Source organism: Populus euphratica, unplaced genomic scaffold, assembly GCF_000495115.2.
Source record: "Populus euphratica unplaced genomic scaffold, PopEup_1.0 scaffold12.1, whole genome shotgun sequence".
In the NCBI taxonomy this organism is placed as follows: Eukaryota; Viridiplantae; Streptophyta; class Magnoliopsida; order Malpighiales; family Salicaceae; genus Populus; species Populus euphratica.
This window is the reverse complement of record NW_011499858.1, coordinates 562,674-586,371: the sequence shown is the minus strand read 5'-3', so window position 1 is coordinate 586,371 and position 23,698 is coordinate 562,674. Positions and strand designations below refer to the sequence as shown.

Below are 23,698 nucleotides of genomic sequence, written 5' to 3'. Positions count from 1 at the left end.
ATATCAATCTCAACTCTCCTGTATACACCTGCTTCGCCCCCTTGAGTATTTATGCAGTCCCAATCATTCATGAATGGATGGTACAGGACAACCCTACATGTTTATCGTATACAATCATCATCTTTTTCCTTGGAAGTCGGACATCATGTCCGATGAGATGCAAAGGTGGTCAGACTATGCTTGATTAAAATGGTGTTAGCTTATGTTGGCTAAGAAAATTAATCTAGCAATTCATGAAGAATTACATTATTTATGTACCCAAAATCCAAATCAATACAAAAGAAGCTGAAAGCTCTACAATGTTAATTCAAATTTACAGAGAAAAAACAACTATATATTAAGTTCTTATTCATTAATTAGATAAAGGATGCAGGGGGCCTAAGAAACTCGGCCAGCACCCGCATCTCTCTCTTATTTTTCCATGTCATTGACACCATCAAAGAAGAGCTCATGCAAAAACATTTGCAGAGGCTAAATTGAGATGACTTGTTAACATACGTGCTAAAAGAAGAAGTTATTAAACTGAGATGGAGTTTGTGACTCTTCAAGATCATGGGACGGGGAATGAGCATGTCTGCCTTCATAGGTTGTGATGACCATCCTTGGATCCTCAGCTAATCTCTCCACACGTTTCTTGACGCGACAATTGTCTTGCGTACAACGATAGTAGCTCCTGGGTTCAAAAAACCGAAGAAATTTATCACCGGTTTGAATGCAATTAGCAGCAAATTTAACTGTGCAAGTCAACCCAGAATGCTTTAACCCGAGCAACACTTATGGTATCATGTAGGCATGATTTTCCAAGCATATAATATCAACACTTTCCACATATCCCGACTAAGAAAGAAAGTGGGAGTGATGTGACTAGTTACTGCCTGTGCTTGGTTTGAATTTGAAAGACATGCTCCAAAAGATAATTATAGCACTTGCATGTGACACTTTCTTCCAAATTGGGAGTATCCCTTGGGGTATATAATGTACGGAGATGATACAACAATACACCTCCTTTATCAGGGAAAGGTGCAGAAAATTGCTTGAAAATGGAAGAATCTAAGGGCATGCATGTCCACATCACCAGCAGCTCTATACGTACACACACCAAGATCATAATGATCAAGATAACTTTAGAGCATGGAAAGTCGGTGAAAATTCAATGATGGCACATGGCAGCCCAAAACTCAAAGATAAGGGAGGAGAGTTCAAGATATATAAGAAGGATTAAGCATGTTATGGAGGCGGAAAAAGTCGTCAGCTTCTAGAAGTAGGAATGCGACACTGTACCAGCAGAAATAACACTAGCTAGATGCATACACAATCTAAAAATCAAGCAATATTTCCTCCAGAACTCTTATGTTGAAGCCGTGCATTTAGGAAAGCAAGGTTTTGGGTATGCCAAAATGTTTGTTTATGCTCTAGAGCGTAACGTCCTCTTGAATTGATTGTTCTTGAGAGGATGAGATCAAACTAAGCCATTATTGAAGGCTCTGGTCAGCATAAAGGATTGGAACATCCACAATATTGTGAAAAAAGAGAATTAATGCTGTTAATAGAGTGAACATGATTTCAACCCTAATCTACTGATCTCAAATTTTCAAATTTAAAATCTTGGTTGCTACTTTTTTCAGGCAATTAAGCCTTCTACTTCGCAAAAGGAAAAGAGTTCCATATATTTTTGTTTTCCTCGTATATTCTATCTTTGGATCTATTCTAACCACATAAACAAAATCATGTAATCATAAGATTTTCCCTTTTTAACTTCATGTGTAAATGGGTTTGTTTTCCATATAAACATATTTATTTTAATTCAAAAATATTTTTTTTATTAAAAGCAACGTATAATAGGAATTATTCCTATATAAAAAAAGCCTCAAACCTAAAGTTAGTAGTCAAAGTCGTATGCAAATCATCAAAAATTGAACTTCTGACATTAGTGTAATTGATTACCACAATCTAATACTTTTGTAAAATGAAATGAGAAAATTTAAAATTCATATACTCAATTGATAAATAGGCAATTATTCCATCTTTAATGTATGGTCTGATATATATATAAGCAATTTGCAATCCATAATATTCTATCTACGTATATATATATATATATATATATATATAAGCATTGCAATCCATAATATTCTATCTATAAAGATGTATAAAGAAGTGAGAATAAAAGGTGTTTAGAGCAAGACAAAAACTAAAGTAGCATGAATTCCTTCTAGCCAGCACAGGGTAATAATCTCTTAGGCCAACCCGTGTTGTATCACATTTATTATTTCACAAGTACATACAAAATCAGAATCACTCACGTACAATAAAAAAATAAATCGTTGAAAAGATCACATTTTTAAAAATATTTTATTTATATATTGAAATAATTTTTTATTTTAAAAATTTATTTTTAATATCAATATGTTAAAATAATCTAAAAAAAATTTTAAAATTAATTTTTTTAAATAAACTCAAGTTTTTACAAAAGATGCTTTCCAACAACAAAAATAAACAGGTTATGTTTTTAAAAACTCTCCCGTCCTCCAAGCCACTTGAGAAAAGTGAAATCCACGTGGTTAAAAGACAAGTAAATTAATTTTTTTTAGATTGTGATATGTAATTGTTGTTTTTCTGTTAAAAAATGTATTAAATTAATTTTTTTTTTAAATTATTTTTAATATCAATACATCAAAATATATGTACTAAAAAAATTAATTTAAAATAAAAAATTTTAATTTTTTTTAAAATATTTTTAATAAACAAAAACAAATAAACTTCATAACCTAACCCAAGTTAGTGATGCCAAGGACATTCACTGTTATGGAGCAAAAACTTATTTGGAAATGAAAACTGCCTTTTGACTTCATCGGCACAATTTCATTCCAAAGCGAACTCAAGAAAAGAAATCACATCCATTGCTCAAAACAAGCGAGATAAATGCTCATGCATGATTATGCAGGATTCAAAAATTCAAAACTGATATCATTGCCGTAGAATTTTCTTCTGCGTTGTAAGAAATTTTGATAAGTGGTCATTAGAGAAAAGCAAGATTCAACTGCTTAAAAGCACTATATATGCACGGCTAAACGTGCTCTTCTAGAAGTGTTGGTGTGCAATTGTCTTCTGTACTCTCTCTCACCTTCCCGTTGCAGTGTTTCCCCTGTCATAAAGCAGTTCTGACGAGGGGACAAAGAGATTGCAATAAACTAGAGTTTTTTTCACCTAAAGTAGCCTGACTGTCTGCATGTAGGCTGTGAACTGAATGCGCAGAAGCCAACATGCGTCAGTGTGAATGAATGCATGAACTCAACTAAACAAATGCCATAGCTTGAACAAAAAATATTACTGACAGAAACTAGTGATAATTAAGGAAATTTATGAACACACACACAATATATGAAACTAGTGATAAGGAATGATGATGTATGTGTTGCAGTAAACTGTCTTTACTTGCATCCCTATCTTTCTCATTTGAAACTCTGCATTCAGATCCAAACATTTTCATATGGTAACTGATGACGGATTTCTTCATACCTTTTCTATATTCCTTTACAGTATTTAGCATGAAACAATAACACAACGTGATCGGAATGTTCAGTCAAGATTCGTCTACTATGGTATATCCTCTAACTTTAAGAATTTCTGCTCGAGTTAGATCTTCTACTTTCCTTAGCATACACCATTATAATTGATCAGTTGTTGCACATTTTTTAATACTTCATTTTAGATTTCTGTCCTGAAAAGGTAATAATTACTTCTTTTTGGCCCCTTTCATCAATTTTTTTATGGTCAATTAATGATGCATCAATATGATTGATATTCTCACATAATATTTATCCATAAACATCTCCTGCCAAGCCTGTAAAGCCTATTCACAATGATGATGAGAGAGAGGGGGGAGAGATAGGAACATAACACATGTGTATGTGGGATACAACTAAAGCAACGGCTAAAATACAAAGTGATATCAACTTTATTAGATGATAGCAATTGATCTCTAGATTGAATATCAAACCTGGGATGCTGTGTGTTCTTTCCCACTTTCTGGCCGTACTTCCTCCATTTGTAACCATCATCCAGCACATCCACATCACTCAAGGTCTTGAAACAAAACCGGGGCTCTCTCACCTTCCTCCTTGCTTTTATCTTCTTCAACTTTATTGTTGATACCCCTAGATGATCTCCTCCAGAACCACTTCTTTTGCTGTTCAAGCACTCATTTACCTCTCCCCAAGCCCTGGAAACCATTTAAAACACAGACCCTAGTTCATTAGGGAAAGAGGACTGCCTGAATGAATATATATACCTACTTTGGTTGGGTGAAATTAACAAAGTTCTATGGATCAAAGGACTACCTCATTACTATGCATGGCTTAAACAAAATCCCTTCTTCTTGTCATTTTAACAATATTTAACTTCTATAATATATAATATGCGATCTATGTACAAGTACTAAACAAGGATGTTAAATGATGATCCTAACCTAGATTACATGTACTAAACAAGGATGTTAAATGATAATCCTAACCTAGATTATACTCATACAATTTATTTGCTCCTTTAACAGTTAAAGGAGAGGGAAGCCAGAAAACAAAACAAATCCACTCAAAAGGAGATTTGCATGGTTTTCTTCTTAAAAGTGTGATCTTCTTACCAGAGATTTGCACTGGATCTTTGCAAGGAAAGAAGATGGGGTCCTCCCAAATCAGAAGCAATAGTGTCCTCTCTTTGCTTGTTAGTGGCAGATGAGAGTAGTAGGGTTTCAGTAAGATTGGTGGTAGAAGGTGCATCAGCCGCAAGTGAAGGAGGTATTATGAAGCCTTTGAGAGACTGGTGGCAACTAGCCGATTGAGGATAGGTCAAGTGTGGAGGAAAAGAAAAGAAGCCCATTTGTGTAGGCATCTCTTGATCTTCAAACAAGGGCTGCTGGTTTAGTGTAGCTTGGGAGGTAGCTGCCATCTCTCTCTCTCTCTCTCTCTCTCTCGAAGATAGAACACCAGTAACTAATTGTACCTTTGGTTTTATGTGAGAAAAACCTGGCAAGGAAGATCTCTAAATGATCACAAGCAAGCAGCCTATATTAAAACAAGCGAAGACAAGAGGGCTTCTCTCTCGAACTCCCAGAAACAATATAAGAGAGAATTGTAGAGATAAGAACCTGAGTACCTATAAATATGACCAGCCACTTTCCCTTTGAGCTCCCTTTTGCCTCTATCTCTCTGTATGTGCAAAAGAGCCTTTTAAATCTTTTAGCTCCTCTCGTTTGAACTTTTTATATAGTTGATCAGGAATGGGATACAGGAAGAAAATATAAAAGGGGAAGAAGCCTGTGACTGCGATAAACATTTTAACAATAAAAAGTGCATAGACTTTTTACAAACTGAAGTTGGTTTTCACTTTAAGTGATTTTGTGCACCACATTTACTGTTTGCCCTCAAAAGCATTAGAAATTTTGTGTCCCTAACGAGTTAATGGAATTTCCCTGTTATCTCTGCAAGACGGAGGTCAACAATAGACGACAGGGGGGTTAAATACTGTGGAAAGTAAAATGATTTTTAGAAGAATGAGATTGAATAACTAGTTATATTAAATAAATTGATAGATAGATTTATTCGGTAGAATATAATTAAAAAAAATTATATTAGTTTAGTTTTTTAATAATTTAAAATTTTATATTTATAAAAAAACTTTTAAATATTAGAGAATATATATATATATATAATTAATAGAAAATGATTCCAATATTGTAATCCTTATAATTACTGTTGTATTCTACCATATATATATATAATTAATAGAAAATGATTATATATATATATGGTAGAATACAACAGTAATTATAAGGATTACAATATTGGAATCATTTTCTATTAATTATATATATATATATATATATATATATATATAAAGATCAGCTAAAAAACATTATAGCACGTATGTATATATCAAAATATTAATAACACTAAAAAAATAAGCTCAGAGAAAAATACTTAATAATTTTTTTTTATTTTTTACATTTTTCTTGTTATTGAATTTTTTTTATTTTAAATTACTATGTTTTTATCTTTTATCACATCTATTTTTCTACAAACAGATCCAATTGGAAAGAATTTAATTTGGATACACAAATAGCTGGTTCGGTTATACATTATTTTCTTTAAAAAATGGCTGTTTGGTTCTTTTTTTCATTTTTTCTCACCAGATCGCGCCCTCTCACTATATTAGAAACAGACAAGGGGTGAATTACATGTGAATCCAGAGAAATTTCAGAAAGTGAAAAGAGGAGATGATACATGAATGATAGTATTACTGTCTAGCTAGGGTTTCTTTTGTTAAATTGTTTTTACTAGGGTTTCTTTCTTTTGGGTACCCCAAAAAGAAATATCAGGAGTAATGATGATGAATCTTGGGTGCAAATCTCTCACTCTGAATATCGACGGTGAAGATATCATTATGATTGATGAGAGAGGCCCTATTTGACTTTATGCAGAGAGAAAAAACCTCCCAGCTTTCTCATTTGTCACTACTTTTAGCTATATCACCTTTTACATATGTATGTATACTTCCTGCAACCCCACATCTACCCACCATTCTCAAATTCCAAACCAAACTATTATGGTGTCATGATCCCTTCGATTAAACATAATAATCCTTGGTTACTTTCTGATGTCTTTCCTCGTTAAAAACTCTTTGTGGGTCGCAATTCTATTGCTATCATAATATTTCTCTTCCTTTCTGTTTCTCAAAGCAGGCCATCAGATTATATTTTCTTTAACTTACAAACTAATTATGCTCTCACTGTACTTGGGCCAATGTGGTTTAACTTGGATAAAATGATTAACTAACTCCATTTAGTAGAAAATAATGAGTCAATAAGGAGATCTAAGACTCTATGTGTTGGTTAAAATTCGTAGGCAATTAACTGGAAATAACTAACAAAAACTGATCTAGGCATAGGGACTTGCCATAAAGAATTCTTATTATGAACCATGCAAGTTCAAGCAAGAGATTTGGTGATAATTCAATTCAAAATGAAACTCATGCTCGCATGAACAAGAGATTTGTTATCGTTTAAATCTAGAATGGAAGATTCAAGTTTAGGAAAAAAGAAAAAAGAAAAAGACAAGTGGTGGCATATACTATCCATGTTTTAATTTAAAATATACAGTTAAAGCTTAGACTAAAGAACGTCCACCAAAATTACAAGAAAATACTGTAAGAAATAATTTTCCATAGCTGAATTTGCAATAAATATGCTGTTTAAGAGATAAATACTTTTAAAAAATATATTATTTTTATAACTCAATATTATGAGAGTGTAGAACAATATGTAGTAGTAGCTTGCAAAACAAAAAGGGTTAAATGTTGATTCATAAGTACCTCTGTAATCCTTTGGCTAACCTAAGAAATAATAATTTGATTATAGGAAAAGGACTATCTTACTCTTCTTTAAATTATTGCTAAATCTAGCGTAGGTCCTTCTGCTGGAATATACAATCTCAAGTAATAAAATTTAGGATGCGATTGGAGAACGAAGCTTTTAAGCATGATAAAAAGTAACAAATGGACTTTTAAGGTAATCTACTCTCATTTTCACACACGAAAAAAATACTATGAATGGTAATATTAAGTTTTCGTGTCAAATGCAAGTAATGTCCACATGCTCGTGTTGTGATTATCTAACGCGTAAAATGGCACATGTTATGATATTTGCCATGCGTTCTTAGTAATAGTTAGTATTTATAAAAGATTTTTTTTATGGACATGAGACTCGTAATTTTATAAAAAGAGAAGGTGTAATAATATTTTAGGAAAATATACTCTAAAAGTATATATGCAATAAAAAATAAAAAGATCATGAACATTTAACTTGAATGATTCATGATGTATTTATAATCCATAAATATTATTATTTTGTGAAGAGAAGAGAGGTTGGAATATAATTTTATTTTTATAATATTTTGAGTTATATTCTACTAAAAATAATACGTATTGGATTAATATAAAACATTGAGTGACCAATGTAGAGTCTTTAAAAGATCTCTAGCAAGTGTTGGGCTCTAGCCTGTTAAAGGTGAGAAATGGATCCAAACATGCTACCTAAATCCAAGCATGTTGGGCTCGGGATGTGCTCTTGAGCCCGAGCATGTTGAGTTCGGGTGTGGAAACCCGAGTCTACAGGGATGTTGGGATACACGTCTGGCACCGAAGGTGATGAGCATATCACGTTTATATTGGGTGTGTGTCTTGGCTTGGGCTTCTTACCTGAGCCCATGCTCCATATAGAGTTAGGCTTGAGTTACCACGTCTGAACTCACTCTCTTTAGCTTCTTATTGTATTTTGAGTTTAGAATGTTAAACATAAATCTAATAAATATTTTTGTTGGGTCTATTTTGAAAAAATATTTAGGTTTATTTTAGAAATTTTTTAGATCTATTTTTTGATATTCATCTATTATGAATAACATGTTTAGCATTTAATTAAAAAGTAATTTTTTAGTTTTAAGGTGAAAGAAAAAAAAATATACTGTAAGAGAAAGATAAAAACTTTTCAGTCGATCGTTGGTCATGGTGAAAACCATAAAAAAGTGAAAAAAACAAAAAAAAACTACAGGAGCATATTCTTGCGTGGACATGATGCGGCCGTGATGTCACAATGCTACGTCCCATTGATAAATAATAAATTGAATCATCTACAGAGATTGTTAAAATAATACTTTATAGCTCTTTCACTTTCACTTTTGGGCCCTGATTAAGTTAGGGATAGGGCATGGGGTGGCAAACTACATCATTTCCTTTTGTCTCTGTTTACAGGTGGCCATTATGCCACTTCGATCCTTTCCCTGTTTCTTTCTTTTTCGAAGAAAAAAAATCATTGTTGAACTAGTGAATGATTGTTTTCATGACATAATCTGTTTTTTAAATACTTTTTATTTTAAAATGTAAATTAATATTTTTTAATGTTTTTAATATTAAAAATAAATAAATAATTAAGAATTATGTTAATGTATAGTAGTAACTGACCGCCGGCCACAATACCATAACATGGTGGTGACAAAGCAAATTCACTTCATTCGGTTCCCATTATGTGTTCTACCAAGCATGCCCTTCACTTGGTTTGATGCCCCTGAGTGAATGTCTACAAGCTATTATGGATTATTCACAAATACTGTTACGTATGTGGTTCCATTTTTGAATGAAATTATTACATCACATGTACATGCCTTCATGTTTTATTACGAATGAGTTTAATTGGCAAATAAAAAGAATGCAATTCACTCGAAAATCAAGCTTTATGCCACTTGAGATTTTAAAATGTGTTTGGAATGAGGTTGAAACGTGTTTTTCAAGAGCTTGGAATTTTTTTAAAATATTTTTTATGTTTTTAAATTGTTGTAATGTGCTAATGTTAAAAATAATATTTTAAAAAATAAAAAAAATAATTTAATTTATTTTCAAATCAAAAACATTTTAAATCATAGCCACTATTAAATTTTCATGCATCCTCTAAATAACTTACCTAGGTGATAGGATTGGATATGAATTTACCTCTAGTGAAAAAAAATATTTTTTAATTTTAAAATTTTATAATATGAACTTTTAAATAGTGTAAGTACAAACAATATAAAATTATTAAAAAAAAAACTCACTTGTGTTAAAAACTTTCCAATCTCATTAAAGATTTATGGTAATGTCACCTTTTGCTTTGTGATGTGGCAATACACGCTCATTCCACATTGTGATTTTCTAATAAACTAGTTAACGCCCGTTGGGGGAGGGGGCGGTCCATTGTAATTCACAATTTATTTTTTAATTAAATCTTGACAAGTAATACTACTAATTTATTAATTTTTCCATTCAGTCAAGAGTCATTGTAAAATGGAAGTGTATGCTTATGTGTCTTCCTTATCTTTGTATTAGTTAGCAATGCTCCACAAAGTATAGGGTAGTCCTACATTTCTGTTAATTAAAACATTGTATTAATTGATATAATTAACTTTATTTGTATGAATCTTGTTTTATTTAAATGAAAATGATATTGAATTCAATGCTTAAGAGATAGATTAAGATATTTAACTCAAAACTTATTGATTGAAATAATTTTACAAGAAGCAGAACAAATTAATTTTAAAATATGTTTTTTCTTCTTTTTGTAAACTAAGTGTATCTAACATTCTCTATGCGTATTCAATTTATGTTCTTCATCGCTATTATTTTAAAAGAAAAATTAAAAAATGTTATATAATTCCATAATTTCATTAATAAGTGTCATATAATTTAATATCGTGATTTTTTTAATAATTTAAAAGATCTTCAATAAGAGCTCATTTAAAACTAGAATTTTGTTATAACGTTACAGTTTTAACAAAAACAATTGTGATATAAAATAAAAATATAAAATTAGGCAATAAGCTTTCATTTAGTTTAATAAAAAAATTTGTAAAAAATATTTTCATTTAAATTTTTTATACCTTTTCTTAATCTCTCTTTAATTTAATTAATTTGATATTTTAAATTATTTTAAAATAAAAAAAATTATTCTAAATTATTTTAAAATACCTTTTCAAAACTAATATTTTAAAAAATAAAAAAATTAATTTGATTTATTTTCGAGTCAAAAACACTTTGAATCATAACCACTATTACATTCTTATACATCCTCTAAATAACTTATTTATATGATAGGATATGAATTCACCTCTAGTGGAAAAAAATATTTTTTCATTTTAAATTTTTATAATATGAACTTTTAAATAGTGTAAGTACAAACAACATAAAATTGTTCAAAAAAAAAACTCACTTCAAATCTTGTGTTAAAAATGTTCCAATCTCATTAAGGACGTGTTTGATTGCAGGAAAATGAATTTATGGAATTCACTTTCCTTGTTTTCTCATGTTTGGCAACAATATGAAAAAATAGTCAAAGGAAACTGAATTCCAGTCAAACTGAAAAAAGTAACGTTACCAAAAAAAAAAGTATTTTCCTTCTATTAAAGAAAGGAAAACAGTTTCCTTCTGTTCATTTTCTCATACACAGCTTTGAAAAGTATCACACAATTCTGTTCATTTTCTCATACACAGCTTTGAGAACTTTTTCTTCAAAATCACATAGTCTCTTTTTCTTTAAAATCAATTGGAAACTGAGCAGGAACAAGAGTATTTTTCTGGACCAATTAATTTCAGGTATTTTTTTCCTCTTTATTTCCTTTATGTTTTTATCTTCTTCTGCGTAGATCTATAAAAATGATGGTATGAATCTTTGATATTCTTGATAAATCTGTTACTGCTACTGTCATATTTTTTCTATAACTCTTCATCTTAATCTCATCACATTCAACTAATCAAGCAACAAAAAAAAATATTTTTTCTGCTACTGTTTTTTTCTTCATAAATCACAATTAGCAACTCACTAACCAAATAGAGAGACAAAACTGGGGGGGGGGAGATAACTGTGAACAGAGAGAGGCAAAATGGTGGGGGGGCAATTTCTGTGAATAATGAGGCAAAATAAAGGGTGATTTCTATTAACATGGAAAGGCAATGCGGTGGGGGGGGGAACGATTTATGTGAACAGAGAAAGGCCAAAATAGGAGGGAGGGGTGATCAATTTCTGTAAAAGAGACCAAAACAAGGGGGCGATCAATTTCTGTGAGGGGGACGATTTCTGTTAGGGGGCGATCAATCTGTTAGCAAAGAGAGACAAAACGGGGGGGGAGATTTCTGTGAACCCTTGCTCTCTTTTACAGTGATTTCTGTGAACTTTATAAACAAAATAGGAACTGAAACTGAGAAGAGAGGGTAATGGGAATAGTGAAATTGTTAAATGCTAATGGGGAATTATACAAACCAGTTATAACAAAATTATAGGGAAAATGAGAAATGAATAACAGGGGAAATGGAGAATGGAAGGGGAATGGGACAGTGCAATTGGGGATGTTAATGGGGAATTATACAAACCAGTTATAACAGGGGAAATAGGGAATGAATATAACAGGAAAAATAAAGAATTATAGAAATCGATAGGTTGTGGGGAATGGGTGGGGAACTGGAGAATGAGATGGGAACAACGAAATTATAACAGAACCCTAATAAATATAAATTTATGTTTTATTTTGCTTTGATTAATTTATGATTAGTGTTTGATTATATTTATTATATATGGATAAATTTGTGTGAATATGCTGGTAATTATATGGATTTTAATGCGCAATGTCTATTGATCATTGTGAACTTATGAAATGTACAATTTTCAAAACGGTTTTATCATCGAGAAATTGAATGTTATAGTCTTAAATAATATATTTTAAGACCTTGTTTGTTTAGGGAATCAGATACCATTGGTGTAACTATTATACATTGTCCGCTTCTTTCAGCATAATTTATTGTATTAATTGTGTAAGTATTTTATATGTTTTTTTTAATATTTATTTCCCTAAATCTATAGGTTTTATTATCAGAAAACTTCACTTTCATGATATGGATAGTAAGATAATTCATGCAACATTTATGGGAGCAGCTGTAACTGTGATAGCTACAGGGATAGCTATTATTAAACAAGAAAGAAATACAATTTATATACCAAGAGAACCATGTATAAATACAATTGTTTAACTTAGGTGATACATTATCAAGACCTAGTGGTCTAAAAATTCCAGAAGATATATAATAAAGTATTGTATTATATGCAATAAATATATAAAAAAATTTATCAAATAAAGATAGTAATAGGTTTTATTTTTTTTTAATTTATAGGGAATTATTATCTTAGTGATGTTGGTTACGGTATTCGAAAAAGAATCATTTCTTCTTTTCATGGAGTTCGATATCACTTGAATGAGTTTATAGAACATGCACCAGAAAATAAAAAAGAGCTATTTAATCTTCAACACTCTTCATTGAGAACCGCTATTGAGCAAGGGTTTGATGTTTTGAAGAGTCATTTTAGATCAATTGATGGAAAATATTTTTGATCTTATGAAACACAAGTAGATGTTGTGCTTGCATGTTGTATTATTCATAATCACATAATGGGGGTTGATCCTTATGACTTTATTATGGAAGAAATATGCTCGGATAGTGAACCAATTAGACGAACATTCAACGTAAGTCAACAAGAGGAAAGGAAAGAGAATAGGGAGTAGATAACAAAAAGAGAAATGATTGCATCAACCATGTGGAACGACTATAACACTTAAAGAAACTAGTAATTGAGTGTTAATTATATATGTTTGTTTTTATTATGTCATGCTTGAGTTTGTATTATCTTTGTTATGTATTTGGAGTAGATGTTGACTTTATTATATTTTCTCTTTTAATTATTAATTGCAGTTTTTATATGAAATTTATTAAATTTAAATATTGTATGATTTTATTTTGTATAAATTTGTAATTTTTTTTTTTATAGAAATGAGTTCCACGTAGAATAAAAAATGCAAGGGCAAGTACTTCACATGGTCTAAGCCTATGTCTCACAAGTTACTTGAGATATTAGTTGAGGAGACACTTAAAGGAAGCAAACCTTCTTCCACCTTTAAAGCAGAATCTTTTGTTAAGGTGGCTATAGAAATAAGTCAAAAGTTCAACGTCCAATGCGAGCCTAAGCATGTGGAAATCATCTCAAGATAGTGAAAAAAGAATAGGGAATAATAATCAAACTTAAAAATAAAAGTGATTTTGGCTGGGATGATTGTTTGAAGATGATTACAGTTTCAAAAGATGTATATGATGAAGAAGTAAAGGTATGATAAATATTATACTCTTTGTAATTTTTATATTTACTTTTGTTTCTAAAATATTATACAATGAACTAAATATTATACTGATTTAAAATTTACTTTAACTAAACTCATAAAAAGAAAAGAGAACCTAAATTGACTTTTAGGTAATTAAATATATGTATTTGAGAAAAGTGTTTTAGGATATAATCCAAATAAAAAAAAAAGCTTTACTCAAATTTCTTTGTTAAGGTATCAACATCTTTAAACTTATGTATTTTTTATGGAAAAAATGAATTTCATGAAAAACATTGCATACACAATAATATTTGAACTAAAATCAAATATGTTTGGATGTTAAAATGCATATTTATTAACCCAAATGGATCCATGAGATTATTGGTATAAAAAATAACAAGTTGAGATATTTTTTTTCTTGTAAAATACAAGGATAATGTTATTTAGATAATGGTTATTAAATAGAATAGGTGACAAACCTAATTCACTTCTTCTAGGGAAAAGAGTGTTAGAACTGTGATATTCAAAGATAATATCACAAAAAAGATAAAAGAGATAAATAATTTGGTAATTCTCATATTATTAAGTATGTTTTATGTATTGATGGTTTAAAATATAATTTGTTCAATATTAGACAATTATATGATAGAGATAACAAAGTTATATTTGAATATTTACATTACTTGGTTATTCATATTATTGATGAAACAATAATTTTTATATGAAAAAAACTTGGAAACACTTATATGATTAATATAAATAAAAATGATAATAATATTAAGTATTTTAGGGCATTGTTAAACTTACTTTATATTTGGCATAGAAGACATGTGCATGCCAATATGGAATTGATTCATAAATTATCAAGGGAACAAAAATTACAAAAAAGATCAAAATGAAAAAAAAGGTTCTTTGACTTTCAAACCTAGAAGTGATCATGATAGAGAATTTGACAATTTTATTTTCATATTATTCTAAAAAAAAAGGTTTTAATCTTGATTGTTTTACTATTAGAACTGCACACAAAAATGAAGTTTTAAGAGGAAAAATCATTCTTTTCAAAAAATGGTAAAAACTATACTAAAGAGTATAGTTTTCCTTAATATTTTTAGGTAAAAACTATAAACACTTGTTATTATTTTAAATCAAGTTTTTTTTATTTATATTTTATATAAAACTTCATATGAGCTTTGATTTGAAAGAGTATATGATATTTTTTATTTTTATTTATTTGGATCAAAATACTTTATTTTAAATAACAAAGAAAATTTAGATTTTAAATTTGATAAATGGTTATTCTACTACTAGTAAAGCTTATAAGTTATATAATTATAGAGTCCCAATAATTTAAAAATTTATACAGGTTGTATTTGATAAGTTTAACATATTTTATCTTAAAAAAAAATTAAAGATCAGTGTTATTGGATTCATCTCATTAAAATTTTTATAATAATATCATAATTAAAATTTTAGTTTTCTTCATAAATTTCTTTATTTATTTATTTTTTTTCTCTTTGTTTTATAATAATTTATGGCAGATCATTGTACAATATAAAAAAGTTACTAATGATATATATGGTTCATGAGTTGAATATATTATTTGTGATTTTTAAAACTATAGTATTTTCCTAAATGTTTTTTAGATTATGTTATTTTATTAATTTTGTTCTTCTGTAATGTGTTAATATATATATATATATATATATATATATATAAAAAACCTCATTTAAAAAAAAATCAGGTCACCCGGGTCATTGATCGACCGGATTTTACCAAGTTATTACACCAGTCAGTCTTTTAACAAATCTGAACCTTGAACCCCACATAGAACAGCCCAAAACAAAACAAAAAAAAACATTTAGTTATTGTATAAATTGTGTTTTTAAAAAACATTTTTATTTGAAAATAAATTAAAATAATTTTTGTGATTTTTAATGTTAGTACATAAAAAACATTATAAAATACTAAAAAAATAATTTAATATTTTTTTATAATAAATATATTTTTAAAACATAGAGAAAAGCAATGCAAAACAGCCTCCCAACATTCTTTTAAAAAAATCACGACATTCAAAGAACGATGGTATCTTTCTTTTTTTTAATTTCAAGGAAATATACATAAAGAAAAAAGAAAACAGAGAAGGACTGACTGTTCAATTTAGTGAAAGAAAGAAAGGTTATTTTTTTTTAGATTAATATGGGTGTTCGGGCCAGTTTACGCGTACCACGACTAATTCCACGAGTCCTAAAGTTAATGACCATGTAAGCTTCCAGTGGTTATTATATGAGCAATCAAAAACTTAAATCTGAAAATACAGAGAAAACAAACCTCTTAATCCTAACTTTTTACCATTTAACTACCACGGTTAAGAAAAGTTGTTTTTATTTAGGCATTGAATGGTGGGTGTGTCAGTGACAAGGAGGAGTCATCAAGTGGTGGTCTGTTATTTTCTCTTCTTACAGAATTAATTGACATGCGTGCAGGTACCACTCACCTCAACAGATCGGTACCGTACTTCTGTCCCATTGGTGGCGCGTGCTTCAGACCCTTCTGTTCTACTGCTGCCTATGTATGTACTGTACTGTTTCCAGGCTCTGGTTTTCTACATTTCCATATATCAGAAGAAGAGTTTGACTCTGCTTGTGACCGACACTTGTTCATTTCTCAACCTAGTCTCCCTCTCGCTCTGGTGGTTATCTTGAAGAACTATCGCTTTTATCTCAAAGGAGACATTCGATGATCAAATCCTCGATTGCCAGTCAGATTTTGGAAGAAAAAAAATCCCATGGCTGTCACTCTTCACATTTAGCGAGAGTATGTGAAGAAAATTGTTTCATATAAGGGATTTGTTACACCGAGAGAACAAATGAAATATTAATGTATGAAATCTTTTTGGTGAGATGTGAAATGTAAGGGCTTAATTCCTTAGACCATCAGTACCTCCGTCAAGAAGAAAAATTAAAATACACTGAGAGTCTTGGCTTGGGGCTTGTCTTCTTTTACTATACTTGGATTCGAATTATCGTGTGCATATTTGTCATTCCCGCGGTGCCTTATATATCTACTAGGTTTGCAGGGTGTTCAGTGGATCGTGAGATTAGTCGTGGTGTCCGCAAGCTGGCCCGAACATCCACGTAAATAAATTAATTAATTAATTAATTAAAAAATAAAAAAGATTACTTTATTAAAAGATTTTTTATCGAAATATCCACCATTTTTGTGATTTGTGAGCTAGGTTGGCCTCTACTTCTTTGACAATATTTCTTAGTTGGAGCGGTTAGGAGTTCGAGTATTGTACTTTAATATCATGAAAGCTTTAAACTTAATTTGCGTTGATTTTTTTTATTTTTTAATTTTTCCCGCGGTAATGGGGTCAGTCCAGCATTAACTTGTTCAGTGAAGAACACTTTTTCATAATCTTTCCTTTTCTAATCCGTTCATGTGTCAAGATAATTACCTACCAATAGCTTGGTGGCCAGACTGGGGGCTAACAAATGATTGGAGACAGCAACAAAATCAAACCAGCTCTCCTCCTTTTGGGTTTTTGGACATTATTGCTGTTATTTGATTTGGGGTCCTACCTAAAGAGAGCGATCTACGCCATAAAAGTCTATGCTATTATTACCGATGTTTGCCATTACAAGTTACCATGTTTAAGTTTTTCTAACAGAGTAATTATACTTGATATAATAAGATTTGACATTGACACATGCATCCAAGAGCATGGAAATCTCCGACGAAGCCATGAAAATATTCTCTTGCTGAAGTTCATGTACCTTGGATGCTTTCCTGAGCAAGAATGTCAATGGTGCTGTGTATATCTGTACATACGATTGATCAAAAGGCCTCGCATTATTTCAGAGATCTAAGCCGTTGACCTGGTAGATCTTCATGTGGGGCAGTTCCATGAACTCTTCTGTCTTTTCCTCTAAGCATGCAGTCATAAAGCAGCTTAACTTAGCTTACTAGAAAGCAGTTATCCATTTGATACTAGGAAAATTATTAAGCATTTTGAGACCATTCAGCAGTTGCGTGGAGATTGTTCATTTTTTCCTTTTAAGCGAAGATTTCTGCTGATAAATTTCAACTCGCTAAGATTCTGTGAACTCGTTAACCGTTCAATTGCAAGATAAGGTTGGGAAGATGGTCCAAATATTAAAATTGTTTACATTTGAAGAGCTAGGATTCGTCTGGTGCTTAATCTTCAATCTTTACCAGGAGAAAGTAATTCTAGTTTTTAAACAAAAAGTTGATAGAACAAAGGAGTCATTGTGGGCTGTTAGTGTTGGATATTTTTCCATTGAAGCTATAATAATCTCAATCTTGTTTTGTTTATTAATTCATAAGCTTGTTAATTTGTCATGTTTAAAATTCGATCTAAAGAGTCTAGGAGTGCTTCAGCATGTCTTCGACGGCAATATTCTGACTCTCTGATCAGCATGTTTACTTTGCTGTATTGTATGAGTTTCTTTGTAGTGTTAAGAAAGATACACGCCGTCTGAAGTGCTCAAAACTAGACGGACACACTTTTTTTTTTCTTTTTTCTTTTTTCTGATTCATCTGTATATGACCTGCCTGGTTCTCTACTCTACTTTGAATCAGTATGGATTTTTGTTAAACTTCGCTCAAAGATCGTACATAGGTGCGGTGTATATACCTCTAGGCTTGAAATGTGTAGACATGGATCTTTCTTTACTTTTCTTTGTAGTTTTGCCTTTTTAAAAAAATTATTCTTTTTTATTTTTTTTAAATTATATTTCAATTAATATCCCTTTTCTCAAAAAAAACTGTGGTTGTTGCATGTGTTTAGTTTTTGAAAATATTATTTTAATTCATATAAAGCCTGTCGTCTTCAGTGTTGGCTTTGCGAGGAAGAAGTTTATATGCACAGTACCATTAAAGGCTGAAACATGCCTTGCAGAGCAAATTTGAAAGCACCATTAAAGCCTGCAAAGACAAGTATACCAGAATGCCACACATGTCCTACAAGCCTTGTTGCCCAGTAGATGGATGCTTCTGTGGTATTAGAATAAGAGATCCACGACTGTAATGTGAGAATGGACAAAGAGAAGCACAATTCATTTATAATTTTTTTTATGTTTTATGTAATTAAAATTTATTTTAAAAAATAAAAATTATTTATTTTTTTATAGTATTTCTAATAAATACAATTTTGCAAATATTTTTCTCTTTCTAATTTTATTCAATCAATTTTATTTCTATGATTTTTCTTGCTATCATTTAATTAAATAAAAAATTAATTTTAATAAAAATAATCATTGAATACAATCAAATAAATAACTCATGTTGTGAAATCAAATATTATAATCTATATCCGTCTCTCAACTTTTCAAGATATGTATTTAATTATCATTAATGACTTTTATTTTATTTATCAAAATGAATGAATCTTGATAATATATAAACTTTTTAATTTGCATTTAATATTTTTTATGTAAACAAAATGTTGAAAAAACCTACATGTTTGATTTTTTTTGTTGAAAAAAATATCTTATTAGATAAAGCATGAGTCAAATAACTAATTTTTACTACAAAGCTTCAAATGATTAGATGATTTGAAATTGTAGTCGTTTTCAAACACTACAAAGCTTCAAATGATTAGATGATTTAAAATTGTAGTCGTTACCTTCTGTATTTTAAAAAATTATTGTTTACATTTTAAATTTTATTGCATGTATAAAAGTTTACATCATAAACCATACTATAATTTAGTCTATTTTATTTTGTATTTACAGATGATATAAACTGTAAATTTTAAAAACATAAAAAGTAAATATAAAAACTGCGAAATTATCGAATGAGCTGGTAAATTTCCCTTTAATTTTTAGAAATGAAACTATGGCATAAATCAGAAAGCATGGTTTATTTCAGATGCTAGAGAACTTGTAGCAGCTTTTGTCAGGAACATAAGATATCAGGCATAGTCGTTTCTAATATTGTTAACTGTTTTACATGAAGTTCTTGTAGACTGGTGTGTTCGAATATTTCTAACCTTGTTTAAAGGAACCTCCTGTGAGTGAAATATATGCTGGGAAATTCCTTGACGAGCTGGGTTTGGATTTTCACCATAGGATGGGCTCCTGGGAAATTCTTTTTATTCATGTTTTTTAAGGTTTTTTTGTTTCTATTCCAAATTATCAAAGCCCTATGATTTTGGGTGCTGCTTTCAGGCTTCAGCATTAAGAACTCTGGATTAACACAAGCTGCTCTTCTAGGGGGCTGAGCGATTTGTGAGGTGAGGTAGATTTCAGGTTCAAGAAATATGTGCAAGTCCTGTGTACCCAGAAAAACAGCAATGGCAGGCAGCACGCTTCCTTTTGTTTCTGGGCTTCAGCCCGTCTGTTTTTGTCCTTGGAACTGAGCCTTTCCCCCCACCTCACTTTAATTGATGAAGAGTTTAATGACGTTATTTGTCCTAAAAATTTATTTTTTAAATTACAAACTTTATTTTGTTTGTATTTTAATTTTTAAATTTTAAAAAATAAATAAACTACTACAAAACAATAGAAAATAGAGTGAACAGTTGCTTGGAGAGATTTCATGAAAAAAAATTGATGTTATTGTGTTTTTTATAAGATATTTTTTACTTTTTATATTGTTGAAAAAAATAGATTTTGCGGAGAAAGATAATTTTTTATATTAATTTTATATTTTTTAATATTTTAAATATTTTTTGAGTTGATAAATTAATTTGTTAAAATTAAAAGAGTGTTTATTATATTTTTTAAATTAAAATTAGAATTTTTTTAAAAAAAAAATCCTAACTTAGATTTCTTATAGACTCTTTGGCCAGTAGCGGAGGCAGGGGCCCTGCCCCTGCAAGGAAATGATTTTTTATATTTTTCAGTTTCTTTTTTGTAAATATTTATAATTTTAGTATAATTTTAATTTTTTTAAAATATTTTTTTGAAAATTAGACATGAAGACAGTACATCCTCTGCTTTAGATTAAAAATTAAATATTTAGGTCAAAATAACTCGAGATCAAATTTCTAACAACGTCTTCAACCACCTGAAACTGGGCATGAAAACAATACGTCGTCTATGTAACTTCATGTTTTTTAAGGAAAGATGAACAATTTATTGGGCGTCCTTTCGCAAAAAAAAGGGTTAGGCACCGTGCTTGGCCTTCTTAAGTTGAGCTAGGAAGGTGGGGGTGGGGGACATCACTTCGGCTTAGGTGATTGGTTTTTTTCTATTTTTTTCAAGTATTTTTTTATTATTGTTATTTTACATGAAATGCACTATAAAAAAATATTTAATTTAGTATTTTAAATTTTTTTCTTTCTTCAATTTAAAATTATTAAAATAGATTATTTAAAGATGAAGCTCTATGGACCTCAATTTTATTTGAAATTTATTAAAATTAATTAATTAAAAACATTTTTAAGATATAATTTAATTTTTACTTAATTTTCAAAAAAAGTATTTATTAAAATCTCTCTTTTATGTGTTTTTTTTTAATTTAAATGAGCACCTTAATTAAACAATAAGCTTTTGATTTGATTATGAGAGATTTTTTATTGTTCAATTTTTTTTTTTTTGAGGTACATGACATAAAATACAGCATTGTATTTTTTTAATTTAAAATAAAAATAATAACAAGAAGGATGAATAATCAAATTAGCTTGTTTTGATGGATTTTAAATTATTAATCTTTTTATAAAAAAGTAATTATAATATAATTAAATAAGACAAATAAAGGCTCCTGCCTTGAATTGCATCATCCTCAATGAAGTTTCATTCTTTGAAATGTATGAATCTATTTTTAAATTCAATTGAAAGTAACAAAGAAAACATCAATGTTGAAATTTTTTACAATAAGAAAGAAATAAATAAAGAGATGGATTTGAATGGAATGGATTAAGAGTTATTGTTTGCACAAGAGATTTGTGAAATATACATCAACTCACATGCAGAATACAAAATGAGAAATTAAATACATCTAGAGAAAGATAAAGCATTCCAGGGAAACCAGAGGGTTCTCCAGAGACTCGTTCCCCTCCTGCTGCCTAAACACGGAGCCGTTTTCCGAATCCTCCTTATTCTTCCTCTCCACTGACCTGTCACCGGCTTTTCCAGGACTCGCTCCCGCACGACCACTCCCAGCTCCACCTGCCGTCCTAGTCGCCGTTGACCTACCAAAATCATTCCTGACCCCTCTAGACCCCGCATTACGCTGCCCAGCTGCGGTCCTAATCACCTGACCGGTCGTCTTCGCCGGATACTTTAACACCCTTTCTCTGTCTCCAGTGTACGGACGCTTTCGATGTACTTTGGCCACAGATCTGTTGACCCTTTTCATGCTTGTCACCTCATCTTCTCTTATCTCTGTTATTGTAGTGGTAGTGGTGGTGGCAGTGGTGCTGGTGGTGCTGGTTGTTGGTGTTAGAGTGGCAGTGATAGTGCTGCATGTCTCTGATGCTTGAGAGATTTCTTGGTCTTCTTGGTGTTTCTTGCTGTTTCTTTGCATCAGGGTTTTTGGTTCTTGGTTTTGTGTTGTTGTCATTTGTGGTTCGAGGATAATGGGGGTTTCAGAAAGGACTTCTTTGACTGTCTCTTCTTCAGGTGGCGGTGAGGCACTTGCGGTGGAGACATGGGGTTTGCGGGGTTGCGGTGGAGAATGGCGGTGACTTAGTGGTTCTGGGCTACTTGACCCTCTTTTGTTGTTGTTGGAGCTGAGACAGCAACCCATTAGGTGAGAGAGACGGAGCTAATGTCTGAATATGCAGTTTGTGTCTCTTAGCAGCTATAGAACGTACACTTCGTAGTAACTAGTGGTTAAACACTCAAGCAAGAAATGACATTGGAGAAGGGACTGGAACAAACAACCTGTTCGATCAAATTGGGGTAAATAATAGATAGAAACTAGGCAAAAAGAGGAAGGCATATAGAAGTGAGCAAAAGTGGGTGTTGTGGGGTTTTTTTTAGATTATATAAGAAAGTGCTCCTGAGCCTGGTGGGTGTTATTAGAGAGTGAGGGGACAGATCAGATGGAATCATCCGAGAACTAAAGGGGAGAGATTATCTTAGAGATTGTGAGTACGGTACAGTTCAACGAAAATGGAAGCTTTGATTACCTGTTAACTTTACAGGGTTGAGCCATAACTGAGACCCAGAGATGGGGGACTGGGGCATAGGAGCCTTAGCTGGAGCTATAATGAAAGAAAGCGAGGTTGAGAACTCGTTCCCTATTTTGGCCCTGTACTAAAGAATTGCCTGTTGTCTTGGTGCTCCCTCCTTTTGAGGATTCATGGATCCACGCAACAGGCTTTGCTTGCACTTTGGAGGGCTAGGATCTTCGAGGGGACAGTTGCTGACCATTAGTTTTTCGTTAGACTTCTCGTTTGAGACCGTGTGCACTTCATGTAAGATAAATTGCCTAGAAAATTAAACTATTTCCTCGAAATTAATTTTGTTCTCTTTTCTTCTAGTCGGCCTTGAAAAACGTAATTCAAGACCACTTTCCAAATGTGAGGAAACCAGGTGCACGTACTCGTGGACCACCAAGGGTCCGTGGAGTGGACCAGATGTTGCTAGAAGGTGTCAAATGCTAATGGCATGCATCCTATCGAACCAGGGCCAATGGGTCCGACAACAACCTGTAACCAAAATAATAGACAAGGTTCTGCAGCTTTTTTGCCCGCAGGACCAAAAGCTTCATGCATGGCCTCGCCATCAATGAGACCCAAGCAGATGGCCAGCAAATAAGGTTTTTTTAAAAAAAAAATAACATGGTAAATTTAAAGTTTTGGCATAATATATTTTCACATGTTTTTAAAATTGATATCCAGTAAATGTTGTTATTTGAATATATAATATATTTAAATATGTCATTATTTTTAAAATATGATAAACTAAAATATAATGATTTGAAAGTGGTAGATATAATATATTTAAATATGTCATTATTTTTAAAATATGATAAACTAAAATATAATGATCTGAAAGTGTGAGATT

The 23,698-nt window shown here is 30.9% G+C and overlaps 2 protein-coding genes across 6 annotated transcripts; both read right to left on the bottom strand.

Moving 5' to 3' along the window:
* Window positions 1-218: 218 nt before the first annotated feature.
* On the bottom strand, window positions 219-5,336 carry LOC105123890 (probable WRKY transcription factor 13). 5 transcript variants are annotated; one of them, XM_011023659.1, is made up of 4 exons: window positions 5,144-5,336; window positions 4,640-5,037; window positions 4,001-4,222; window positions 219-673 (listed from the first exon to the last, which is right to left on the bottom strand). In XM_011023659.1, the coding sequence occupies exons 2-4, from the start codon at window positions 4,942-4,944 to the stop codon at window positions 502-504; spliced, it is 699 nt and encodes a 232-aa protein (XP_011021961.1). In that variant the 5' UTR covers window positions 4,945-5,037; window positions 5,144-5,336; the 3' UTR covers window positions 219-501. The 5 variants fall into 5 exon arrangements, with proteins under 5 accessions (XP_011021961.1, XP_011021960.1, XP_011021962.1 ...); XM_011023658.1 differs by having other exon boundaries at window positions 4,640-5,021; XM_011023660.1 differs by having other exon boundaries at window positions 5,152-5,336.
* Window positions 5,337-21,683: 16,347 nt separating this feature from the next.
* Window positions 21,684-22,433, bottom strand: LOC105124096 (uncharacterized). Its single transcript, XM_011023963.1, has one exon. It carries the CDS (start codon window positions 22,431-22,433, stop codon window positions 21,684-21,686), a length of 750 nt encoding a protein of 249 aa, XP_011022265.1.
* Window positions 22,434-23,698: the final 1,265 nt, after the last annotated feature.

Excerpts from the sequence above, each read along its gene's own strand:
- LOC105123890 (XM_011023657.1), bottom strand. The coding sequence starts at position 4,944 with ATGGCAGCTACCTCCCAAGCTACACTAAACCAGCAGCCCTTGTTTGAA. Across the intron at positions 4,223-4,639 it reads AGATCCAGTGCAAATCTCTG|GGCTTGGGGAGAGGTAAATG; the intron begins GTAAGAAGATCA and ends AATGGTTTCCAG. Across the intron at positions 674-4,000 it reads AAGAACACACAGCATCCCAG|GAGCTACTATCGTTGTACGC; the intron begins GTTTGATATTCA and ends TTTTGAACCCAG.
- LOC105124096 (XM_011023963.1), bottom strand. The coding sequence starts at position 22,433 with ATGGGTTGCTGTCTCAGCTCCAACAACAACAAAAGAGGGTCAAGTAGC.